This window comes from Erpetoichthys calabaricus, chromosome 3 (genome assembly GCF_900747795.2).
Source record: "Erpetoichthys calabaricus chromosome 3, fErpCal1.3, whole genome shotgun sequence".
In the NCBI taxonomy this organism is placed as follows: Eukaryota; Metazoa; Chordata; class Cladistia; order Polypteriformes; family Polypteridae; genus Erpetoichthys; species Erpetoichthys calabaricus.
The window spans coordinates 74,577,681-74,590,890 of record NC_041396.2 but is presented as its reverse complement, the minus strand read 5'-3'; the positions used below and the strand labels follow the sequence as shown (position 1 = coordinate 74,590,890).

Genomic DNA, 13,210 nt, shown 5'->3' with positions numbered 1-13,210 from the left:
AATGGCTGTCGTTATGTTGTGTTTATCCTATTATTTTGACTCCTTCCTTTTGCAACTGCCTTTACCCTTCTGCTACTGTATACCTTTTTTTTAATACATGTTGGCTTTGTTGGCATTATTTGGATTCAGAGTCAGCTCAACAGTGCCCCCATTCAGTATATATGGAAAGAGCTTTCTCTTGTGTAAGATACCTAAACACATCTAAATGTCAATTACTAGCTTCTTTTCAGGCAATGACATTTTTGAAACAAAGAAAATTCCATTTGCGGTACTTCAAGGAAACCACATAAACTTAAGTTTATTCAGTAAGATAGCTTTGCCATAAAAAGAAACTGACAAGACCATCAGGAGAATGCAAAGTCACTGATGATGCTTCCATAAAAGGACAAAACTACAGAGAAATAAATATAACTCTACTAAAACTGAATAAGGGCAATGTGACACATGATGATTCTAACAGAAATGTGATTATAGAAGTGACATTTATGAGCGTCCATTCAGTCCAGCATCAGAGATGTGTGCAGTCCAACTAGAAATCTATTTTTATTTATACAGGACATACTTTTTAGTTGCATATTTTGTATGTTGTGATTACTTCAAACAATGTAAATAAAAATGAGTAGAAGCTAACTGGTCCTGCTTTCCCTGTCCTACCTTGAGGCTGTCCAGTTCCAAGCTGGCAGTATACTACATATTTGTCACACACAGGTACAGATAATACTGCTATCCAGCAATCCAAATGCAACAAAAAGGCTTACTAAAATAAGCACCAGGCTTTCTAAATAGCCAAAAAAATCATAAGAAAGATTCTCTCCATCTTCTAAAGTGGTAAATTTACCCAAAATAAAAAGATGAAGGATTCTAAAACGTTAACAGTGGCTCAACTGAATTAGCAAGCTTGATGGTTAACTGTTCAAAGCACTAGCTTAACTTTTATAACACTACTGAAAAATTGAAGGAAAAACCAATACTGCTATACATGTTAAAACAATCATATATATATATATATATATATGTATATAAACACACACATTTGCTTAGTAATTGTAACTCTACCACAGGTTCCTATTTGTAACCATCCAAATAACACTTGTGGGACGTTGGAAATGGAAGACTGCCCACTGAATATCTGAAAGTTCCTACTACATAGGAGCAAGTCTTGTCATAAATTTGATAAAACCTACACGTGACGCCTTCTACAGTCATGACTTGTCACCCCACAGCACCAGTTTAAAAACTGAAGATACAGCAGTTTACCACCACAACAGTGATTACATAGTGCATGGAGCTTTTCTCAGGTTTTTGCCATACAGCTTTTCCAGGAACTGGGAGCACAGGTGAACAAGTGGGGTGGAAAAAGGGGTAAGGAGTGCATCAAATGAGCTGATTTATTTTTCGGGTAAACAAAATGAATGTAATGTAAGTAATTTAAAATGACTGTGACACTATATTGCCATTGTCAGATGAATATTATTTGGGTTCTGTCTGCTATATTCTCTAAATACAAGGCAACTGCAAGCTATACCACATAATTAAGTTATATATATTTTAATACTTTTGTATTTATCAAGGCATTAAAGAGTGGCAACATGTTGTATGTTGGTCAGACATGCAAGTATTTTATTGTGCTTGGTTCATGAATGCAGAACCAGATTACTAGATTCGGTATTTAAGTGGATGGGAGGATAATAATTCATAACTGGCTTTGACCAGCATTCATGCAGCCTACAAAAGCATGAATACTTATATAAAAAAATTTTAAAAGTGAAAATAATTCATTGGCAGCTGCCAGGGGCCACCCGCCAAGGTGCTAATTTACAGGCAGCACAAAGGGGGTCAGACAGGTTGGTGTTTGAGTTTCTCTCCTCTTCCCCTGTCAGGTAGGTGGCAGTACGGAGGCTCTTATGTAATACATGTCTTGTATGTTGCCTGTTATAAGTGACAAGTGATCTGGAGCTGAACTGGTCTTTACATAAATGCAGGGATTCAATACTGATTACTGGAATATCTGTGGCCACTAGGGGAAGCTATAGTCCTATAGTCCTGGGACAGTTCTAACCCTAGCAGTACTCGGGGAATCTACCCCAAAACAGTTCCTGATTGGAGCTCAAATGCTTCTTCCAGACATTCTAAAACTGAGTGTGGAGTCACTAGGAAAGGAAGAGTGAGTACTCTACAGGTGCAACAAGGAGAGTCCAGCAAAAAAAGAAGAAAGAAGGGAGCATGAAAAGACTTAGGAGAAAGTATTTATTTGGTAGACAAATAAGTAGTCACTCTACAGAGTAGACAGCTATGTACCCCAAATGGAGGGGATGGGATGAACCCCCATATGAAGAGCTGAACCTCTGTTATGCTATTTAAACATTTTGCATCCAACACTCTGTACCCTTTTCTTTATTATTATTTTGTTATAATAAACCACCTTGTTTATTTATGTTTGGCAACCTGTACCTTCTTTGAGTTCAGGGACCCACTAATGTCCACAAATTAATGACATTTGTATAGAGGTTTGGAAATGTGTTTTGATTGTGGCATGATGTACTTCTCAGTTATTTGCATTAACTACTGTGCTTTGATGATCAGATTTATGTGGATTGAGACTGGACTTAAGAGTAGTATTCAGTTTGTTTAACACTAATTGTTTCTTTAATTAAGATGAGTTTTCTGGGGAGCAATAACTTTTTCACATCTGTAGAATACATAATAGAGCTGTGCAGTACTCGCTGTGGATTGCCCAATGGATTCTTGCTTTTCTTTAGGTAGCTTGGTTCACTGTTGCTGCACTAGTTGGATTTCATGGGAACGTAGCAGGCTTGCTGTTTTTGTAGGCTTCTCTGCTGTTGGCTCTGAAGCTACTCATTTAAATTCTGGAATGCCAGTTCATACCTTTAGCAGCTTATTGGTAAAATCATCCCTAGGCTGATGCAGCTTATCAACACTGTTACAATATGTTAGATTATCTTGCATAGCAAGAAGGTGAAGGAATTATCAAACTCCACGTACCACTACAATGTATTATAAAGATCTGACCAAATGTTCTATAAAAAACAATTAAAAATATCAATTTTTTTATCAAACTGTAATTATCTGAGGTCTAATATTGCTTTCAGTTTGCCTGATTTTATTGTGCTAGGACAAATCCTATGCCATAAACCTGCAGCAGACAATTTACCTTGTTCAGTAGAGCTACTGTACATTATCTGTGAAAAAGGGGCCGCAGCCATCTCTGTCTGTTGCTGGGCAACACCAATTATGCACAAGTCACATTTTGGAAGGGGCAACTGAAATAAAAGAATATTAATAATATATACTTTATATAACATATAACAATATTTTACAATAATCGGTCTTGATGTGGATATATTCATATACTGGGCAAAATAAGGAAGTGTTAAAAAGTGCTGTGTCTGTATGGGGCAATCGACCAATCAGCACAAAACTTAAATAAATTGTTCCATATCAAGAAAGCTAGGATGCCATTAGGAATCAAATTTAAACACAAAGTACGTAGTAGTACAACAAAATGATTTTGCATAGGGTTTTCAGAGTCTTACTTTCTATTTTCTCCAACAAATTGAATAGAGTACTGCCATGCCAGCCTGCCATGTTTCATCCCCAAATCCACAGAATTGAGGACCCTTTTCATTCAATGTTCAATGTTGGCCTGCCTCACGCTGAGTTTCTGTCCTTCCCAGTTGCTGAAGGTGTACTAAATTCCTTCTCAAGAGGACTCCTTTTACACCAGTACCTCAGCACAACCCCAGATGTAATGAGCTGTTCCTTCGGTTTGGCCTTGATAAATGAAGGAATTTCTTGTTAACTTCTAGTTCTCTTTGAGGCTTGCCTGTCCACTTTCCAATCTCCCCCTTGAAAGAACATACTTTAAGATATCTGAGTTCCATGCAATTTCCCTGTCAGTTTTCACTGTGTTACTGACTTATGTTCCTTATCTTGAGGAAGAGTGAGCTGTGGACAGTGCGGACAAGAAAAACATATGGCAGGCTCCAATGTGCCAAAAAAACTAACAAATACAAAAATAAAATAAAGTGATTTATGTGGAAATCAAAGTCTCAGAGAATATAGTAAGACATATGTAAGCAGAGTCAAAGCCAAAAAGGAAACATGTAATGAAAGAGGCAGAAGAAGAGGGGCCGGAAATCAAATGTGAACGAGCAAATGAAATAGAAATGTAAAATTGATATTGGTTGACAAAACTGAAAATAGGAAAATAAAGAATGGCTTGAGTTGAAGAGGTATAGGTATAAAGGAAGAGGAATATAAACCAGAATCAGAAAAATGAGAGTGAAAATAAAAGTGGTGTACAAAGAGAATGAATTTGGAATCTACTCTCTCTATATATAAAATCCTAAGCCTAAAAGTGCAACGGTGACATTTTTATGACACGTTTTTTATTACGCTTTAAATCGGGCTTATTTTAAAACCTATATATATATATATATATATATATATATATGTTTGTTATCATTCTTTTCAGAAGTTATTGAACTTTAATGTGATGTTGTTAGATTTTCAGATTCTTATTCCGTTTTTAAATTATAAACTAAAAAATACCAAGAACTCACGTCTCGCGAGACGGGACTTTGTCCCAAAAGATTTAACCACTCTCAGGGCTGGAAATAAAAGACAAAGAGTAGGACAGCTGCTGTACAGGCTTTTAAATGTTCGAAGCGCTGTGCGAGATGCAGATCACGTGGCACGGCAGCAGCATCAGCGAGCCAGCAGCTGACAAAGCAAAGAGGAGGTAAAAAAAACCCATATGTTTCCCATTGTATCACCGTTTAAGAGGGGGTTTCAGAGGAGTGACTGCGTCTCCTTGGGGTGCGTTCAGCCCCTCTCTTTACAGGCCAGTGGCTGGCGAGCGAAGCGAGCGGCGGGAACCCACTAGTATATATATAAAAGTAGAGGAAATAGGAGAGGAACAAGAAACTAAAGAAAGTGAAAATAAAGTTAACATAGGGAAAGCAAACAAAATAAATGAAGAAGAGGAAATAGAAATGAAGTTCTATAGAAGAGGTCCAGGATGATAAAGTGTAAAACAAGTGAAAACAGAAAATATGGAAATTGAAGTAAAGTAAAAGTGAGGAAAGGAAAGAGTTGTATATTAATGGCTATACGTTACTTTTTGGGAAGAGCACAAAAGATTCAATACTGCTTTAAGAATATTGAAAACGCAGGATGAGCGTGAAAAAAACATACAAAGAGTCAATTGGACTAAGAGAGGAAATATGAGGTAAATGGAAGAAAATAAAGAGTAATATTACATTCAATTCAGATTATTGTTTAGCACATCCACCTTAATAAAAGGGTAAATGTCTGTGTATCTATCTGTATGCCTGTCTAGTTGCTATGTCTCTGTCATTACAACAGATGGCGCACCGCAAACATTTGTAGTAATAAATGTTATTACCTCAAATGTTTATGATGCTTAAAGTATTGGAATGACAAACGCAATGCATTTTATTACTACATGCATTGTAAAATGCATTCTGTTGGATGGTGCACTGCAAACATTACCACTGACATCTACATTATTACTTAGATTTAAACCCATCTTAGAATGGTAGCGCAGCTAGTTTTTCAGAGAAGTGGAGGCATTTCAAGTGCCAGATTAACAAGTGAAAATCAATAGCTTAAATAGAGATAGAGATAGATAGATACTTTATTAATCCCAATGGGAAATTCACACTTTATTTTAAATATGTGTAACCATGTCATATTCACTTACATAAGCGCACATACTGTACCTACTTAAATGAGCAGTTGTAGAGAGATCCACAAGCTTTGGATACAATGGATTGGATTTGATACAACTGGATACAAAATGAACACCCAGCCATAAGAAAATTAACGGAGGTGTTGAGGGGAGGCAGGAAAACAAACAAAAAAAAACTTCTAGCGGTGTACTAGCATAAAATAGAAAGAACTCTAGATAAACAGATGAAAATGGATCGATGATACATAAGCAAACAAAAAGCCAGAAGGAAAAGAAGGGGAACCAAGTCAAGATACAGAAGCCAATTCTTGATTTGATATTGTCATAGAATAGATGGAAAATTTGATTGTGCTTGCCTGGAAAATGCATCAAAAGTGACCAGTCAATTTATTGAATTAATATTACATAAAGTTCTTTACTGAGCACGTACCTTAAAAAAGAACAAATTAGATATGTAGAGCTGACATCCCATGGCATACTGTAGATTGAGGGTGTCAAATTCAAGGCCCACAGGCCTGATATGGGTCTTGCAGCTTTTTAAACAGCGTGCTTCATCAATATACAAGTCATGTTGCATACAGTGTGCGGTGACTATTAGTTTTCTCAAAGACCTCCTTCAACATTTATTTCATATATAGATTGTAAGCATATACAGCTTAGCTGGATTACATTTATAGCTGACATTAAAATGCTTCTCCGGTGTCCACTTGTACTTATTTGCAGAGCACTATGGACCATAGCTACTAACCTGTGGTTACAATGGAAACTGGCCTCTTGCAATGACCCAGCAAGAAACAGTGGGAAAAAAAGTGAAATGCCACACTCTCATAAAGAACTTAGCCTGATGCCAAACACATGAGAGTTTCATGAAAAAGATGAGAGCTCAGCTTCACACTCACACTCACACACACTGCTCCTGCAAGTCCGCTTACTTTTTAAAGCTGCATACTTGTCAGGGCTGGCCACTGTTCAATGGCTTACTTGACTGCTGCCACCATTGTATGTGAGTAGAATGTGCTAAATGTGATTTGTATCTGTTTCTGACCAGCTACAAAGTAGCTTGTGTGATCCCTCACCAGCATATTTACACCTGTTTTTGTTTGTAATGTGGTCAGGTATCATCCGATTATGACACAGGTGAATGTAAGTTTATACCGATGTACTTTGCTCTAGCTACAAATTGCTTACAGGTCTCCTGACTGCCGCTCTCAATCATCTTTATTTGACGATGTCATTTTTTCACTCCGTACTGATTTCAATCCCGTGACTTCTTCATTCAATGCTGATTTTGGTCCCGTGGCTGTTTGCATCTTGCCTAACCCCTTCCAATGTTCAAGAAAAGAAACACTAATAAAGAGGGATGTCAGGCAGAAAATATATGCTTATGATAAGCAGCGAGGTGTCTGTGTGTCTTTTTATATAAAGAAAACTTGCTGTGTTATCCAGCTTTGCATTGGAAATTTTGTAAGATAGTGGGTGTCAATTATAGTGCTGTTAGTTAATCGGGTATAGAATTACTATATAACTAACTAAGTGCTTGTCTGTATACAATACTCATTAAATATATATTTTTTATGAAGGGATAATATTGGCTGGCAGTGTGTTGCAGTAGTTAAGACTTTGGACCTAGGACATCAAACATGAAGTTGTGGTTTCAAATCCTGCCATTAACACTGTATGGCCTTGAGAAATTCACTTAATTTGTCTGTGCCCCAACTGGAAAAACAAAAGAAATGTAACCAACTGTATCTTGAACATAGTAAGTCACCTTGGATAAAGGCCTCAGTCAAATAATAAGTAATAATATTATTATTAGGTCACTGGAGCTGCTTACACTTAATCATGCTATACACTTTTATTCATGACTGAAACATTCCTGCTTTGAATCAATTCCTGTTTTTTTTCTGCTTTTCCTGGTCTTGGCTTTTGTTGATGGTCATTGCAAAACATAATTTACAGGAAAGTGTATTATTTTCAATTGAAACAAGTAAGAAATAATGTGAAATTTGATTTGATTTTTATACACTTTATTATTGTCATTATTAGGTTTTTACAATTTTCAATTGTTTACACTGTTCATTGAAGTGTAGAATTTCATATTTTTCGTCAATTATATGTTGTCCCCCTTTAAAATCCATGGATGTGTATGAATAAGCAAAGCAGTGCTTGAAGTTGATATAAATAAGAGCTGGTACCCTATGCAGTACCCTAATGTACTAACATGAAGAGCAAGGAATGCAGAGCAGTAGCTTCGAGGGTTATGTCACAATTTCTCTGGCTTCCCCATTAGAAATTCAAGCATCAATATCTATTACCAATGTTGGGTTATTCTGCTATTAAAGAAAAAGTGGTGGGGGTCTAGGTCTCCCATGAAATTATCAGTGCCACAATCAGCAGCTGGAGGTCGATAGAACGGAATGGATGACCATAATGAAAGTTAGAATGCATAAGTAACAGTATTCAAGAGCAAAAAACAGCGCTTGTTAGCCATTGAGCTATGCATCTTTCTTAAGCTTCCCTGAACTTTCCATGCAAAATGTGATCACATCTCTTTTTCCTGTCCAGGACACTGCCCAATCTTCAGCTGTTTGCCCACCCTATTGGTTAGTGTGCTAATCGTTTGGCCTGTCAATCTCTTCTGGTCCATACTTTGTTTTCATGAAGCATGCTCTTAGTGCAGCTCAGAACAAACCATATTATTAATAAAAAACTGACAAATCAAAAATGTATGGACAAATAAAAAAAAATTAAGTTAGCTAATTTTATCTTTTCTGTAACGCAACCAAATTTCACTTGAATCCATCAAGGAATTTTTGAGATGTTGGGATATTTAGTTTTTCTATAGTGTGTGGGGGATTAGCCCTAGGTATTGATATATTGAAATGGCCTTTCCAAGCGGACACCTACTGCCTTAGATATGTCATCCTGCCAAATTTCAGCTTTTTAACTAAACAGGAAATGGTGTTTTTGTTGATGTTTTGAGTGAGCGAATGAGTGAGTTAACTTTGCATTATATGCAGTATATGCGGCAGTACTTGTTTGTTGATATATGGTGGCCCACAATGGGTATATATGTAAAATGTTATTTTTGAACCTCAATAGAATTGAGTTTGACACCCCTGCTGTAGACAGAAATAAGACATTATGATTGGTTGTAGCAACATAAGATTACACAGGGATATCTTGACAAAAATTGTTTTGATTATTTCATCCATCCATCCATTTTCCAACCCGCTTAATCCGAACACAGGGTCACGGGGGTCTGCTGGAGCTAATCCCAGCCAACACAGGGCACAAGGCAGGAACCAATCCCGGGCAGGGTGCCAACCCACCGCAGGATTATTTCATATGATTTTTATATATTTATTGGGTGCTGAATTCCATTTTTCTCATTCACATTCTTTCCACAAAACATTTTTAGCTGTCAATTAGTTTTTTATTGTTTTCTCACTACAATTAATTAAATGTCAGTATTTTATTTTAATGATAACTTGTTTTAAATTAATATCTCTATATTATAATAAAAAAAATCTTGGGAAGAGAGAGGAGATGTGACTTTCTCAGAGAGGCACTTTCACATCCCGCGAGACAAGACTTTGTGCCAAGAGATTTAACCACTCGTCATTCAGCTCACTAGGACATGATACCTTTGGGACTGGGGTGATGCAAGATGTTTTCCAAAGCCTCGGGACTCTCCCCTGTTCCAGGCTCAGGTTGAAGATGCGCTGTAGAGGACCCCCCCCAGCTCCGATGCACAGACCTTCAGCAGTCGTGGCGATACTCCATCTGGACCCGCTGCTTTGCTGGCATGAAGTCTCCTCAGCTTTCTGCTTACCTGCACTGTTGTAATTGTGGGTGGGGATGTCTCTCCTATGCTGGTATCAGCAGAAGGATGTGTGGAGGGTGCAGTACTCCGAGGTGAGAGTGAGAGTGGGTTAGGGTGTCAAACCTGTTAAAGAAGTTGTTCATTTGGTTTGCCCTCTTCACGTCTCTCTCGATGGTGGCACCCCGCTTCGAGCTGCAGCCAGTGATAATCTTCATCCCATACCATACTTCCTTCATGCTGTTATGCTCCTTCGCCACCCTGAGCTGGACTCTGAGTTCCTTCTGCACGCGCTTGAGCTCATGCTGATCACCGCCTTTAAAAGACCTTTTCTTCTGGTTCAATAGGCCCTTGATGTCACTTGTAATCCATGGCTTGTTGTTAGAATAGCAGTGTACAGTTCTTACTGGAACTACAATGTCCATACAGAAGTTGATGTAGTCAGTAGTGCAGTCAACATCCTCCTCAATGTTCTCACTATGTGATCCCTGCAGGATATCCCAGTCTGTAGTTCCAAAGCATTCTCTCAGAGCCTTCTTTGCCTCCGGGGTCCACTTCCTGAATGAGCGTGTGGTTGTAGGTAGGACCCTCACTCTTGGTTTGTAGTGAGGCTGAAGCAGAACCAGGTTATGATCTGCTTTCCCAAGCGCAGGCAGCGGGGTGGCGCTGTATGCGTCTTTAATGTGTGCATACAGTAAATCAATAGTCTTATTTCCCTGGGTGTTACAGTCCACATACTGGGAGAAGGCAGGTAATGTTTTGTCCAGCGTCACATGGTTAAAATCTCCAGCGATTAGCACAAGCGCCTCGGGGTGCTGCGTTTGTAACTTAGCAACAGCAGAATGGATGATGTCACTCGCTGTCTCCACGTCCGCCCGAGGAGGGATGTAAACAATAACAACAATGACATGTCCAAACTCTCTGGGCAAGTAATAGGAACGCAAACTTACGGCCAACAGTTCGATGTCCCTGCAGCAAGTGGAGACTTTGACGTTAACATGTCCAGAGTTACACCACCATGTATTAACATAGAGAGCGAGTCCTCCTCCTTTGTGCTTCCCGCAGGTACTTGCATCTCTGTCCGCTCTAACTGTGCTAAACCCGGGTAGCTCCACGTTAGCATCTGGGATGGTTGTAGTTAGCCACGTTTCACAAAAGCACAACAAAGTGCATTCTCTGTAGGTTCTGACATTTTTCACCAGCGCAGCCAGTTCGTCGATCTTATTTGAGATTGAGTTCACATTTCCCACAATCACAGAAGGCATCGAAGGCTTAAATCATCTCTCATTTGTGTGAATGCTATTGTCAGACACAGTTTGTGTAGAGAGAAAGAAACGATATTCACTCACGATGTAATTCCAAACACGGAATCAAAATTCAGTGTGATATTGACAAAAAGGTAAAAGTGAAAAGAGATTGAATATATGGACATGGGTGATATGACAGAAGTATGTAGATATTGTTTGGCTTCCAACTTAAAGTCGGACACTTGTAGATCGTCTAATTTGTGTTGCCATCAGGGAAAAGTAGTGTTTCTTCCCAATGAAGAGGCCTATCCATGAGAATTAAATGTTTTGTAGTTTGGTAAAAGTGAAATTCACATATGCAAGCAGCAGAGACACGAAGTTGCTGGTGTGTAGTGCAGGCCCCCAGTAATATTAAACTCTATGTGTAAAGTAATATTTGATATTAAGACTAGAATATAGCTGAAATTGAACACAGTGATGAGCAATCAGCTCTCAAGGTATAATAAAATTCCTAGATTTTCTCTAAGAGTGGGACAGCAGAGCCAAGAATGTACATTGGGATTAGAAGGAATGGTCAGCTAGAAAAAAGCTACAACTTGGTTCCAAAAATATCATCAGACCTAGTTTGGCGAATCCAGATAAAAGGCTGCTATACCACAGCTTCTTACTAAGTGTGGTTTAATGAAGCAGTCTGTCAAAGCCTATCAAAAGATGGAGACCATTTTATGTATTTGTGCAAAACGTTTCTGGTTTTGTTTGAAGCAGCTATTAGAAAGCTGATTTCTGATGCAGAACTTGATTGTGTAATGATTGACCTGGGACAAGAAGCTTGGGTATCATTCAAACAAAAAAAAATTCTTGGAGCAGTGGGTGAAAAGCAGGGTGAAAGATTCCCTCAGGATATCAAAAAAAAAGCAAAACACTATAAAGTGACAAAAAACTACAGAAGTTACTGAGAAGTGAATATGTATTATTCTTTTCTTTACATGTATGTTTAAAGATATTAGATTGACTATGTTCATGTTAAATTTATCTTAGAGCAATATTGTATACATGAATAAATTATGTCAGACGTAATTTAAAGATGTTTATTTGACTAAGCAAGTCAACACCATACAAAAAATGAAAATGAATGAAAGAAAATGCACATTTGATAAAAAAGAAAACGTCAAGTTTAAACAAGTAAGCTAAGCTAGTGTGCATACCGGAATCGATTATTTACTTTAGCTACAGCAGAAATTAATGAACAGGAAGAATACATTAGTGAAAAGAATAAAAATTTGGAAAGCATATTAACTAATTTAAAATGAATATAAATGAAAAAGGAATGAGAGTTGCTGAAGTGTATTATGTATTAAAAGTAAGTATTAAAAGTAAGTGTATTAAGTATTAAAAGCAGTCAAATAAAAACAGGAACACGTTTTGTATACGTTATTATATACAGTAACTTATAAGGCCTCGTCTAATATCTATGTCACGTACGATTCTACTGCTAATATATGATTTTTGTAATATTAAATAAAAAAATGCCCACATTTCACGAAATATTCCACGTTTCCAACATTTCGTCGACGTTTATCTTCAGCCTATCGCATGCCAGATGGTGCAACCCAGCTCTGCGGTGTTATTCTCCAAGCGGACGCTAGATGTCTTCCCCGCACTCTGACTCTACAGTGGTTTCTTCTCTAACACAGTGGAATTGCAATCTCGCTTGCTTAAGCAGTTCCTTTGCCAGACCCGCGCTCATTGGACCGAACCGGCTACGTCATCAACTGCCCTTTATTTCATACGACTCGTCTCTGTGAGAGGAAGCAGTACTGAGTGAGACCGTCACCATGACGACAAGTAGGACTTACGACCTGGTCATTTTCGGGGCTTCTGGCTTTACCGGGGAATTTGTAGTGGAAGAGGTGGCTCGGAGCACAGCTGAAGGACCGAAAGGGAATCTGAAATGGGCCATCGCTGGACGAAGTCGCGAGAAGCTGGAAAAAGTTTTGGAGCAGGCGGCAGAGACGCTGGGTAAGTGCAGGCCCCGGAGTTTGTGATGCGCTGTTGTCTGTGCCAGGTGTCTTTTGCTTCTGTTTGCTTTGAGGCTCGACGTGGAAAAGGCGTGCAACTTAAAGTAGTTATTGGTGCGTCAGTGTCAGATTACCTGAGAGCCCCGCAGTCGACTGATGTTTTTAAACGAAACCTAAAAACTCATCTCTTTAGAAAGACTTTTTGTTAAAGTATTTTTATGGACTCTTATTTTTGACTCTGTAGCACGTTGAGATTGCTAAAATATAATGTGCAATACAAATAAAATTTATTATTATTATTTATTTTTTTTTACTTGAGACTCATTTGGACGGCTGATAGTTGACATCGCATGGTAAAAGGAGTTCTGAAACAAATTGCTGTGAAGAA

At 38.2% G+C, this 13,210-nt stretch overlaps 1 protein-coding gene across 1 annotated transcript in view; it reads left to right on the top strand.

Moving 5' to 3' along the window:
• The first annotated feature begins 12,473 nt into the window (after positions 1 to 12,473).
• Positions 12,474 to 13,210, top strand: part of sccpdha.1 (saccharopine dehydrogenase a, tandem duplicate 1) — a 49,231-nt gene continuing 48,494 nt past the window's right edge. Inside the window, exon 1 of the mRNA XM_028796928.2 lies at positions 12,474 to 12,823. Coding sequence (XP_028652761.1) covers positions 12,640 to 12,823 — 184 coding nt within the window. The 5' untranslated portion in view covers positions 12,474 to 12,639. The remainder of the gene's footprint in view (positions 12,824 to 13,210) is intronic.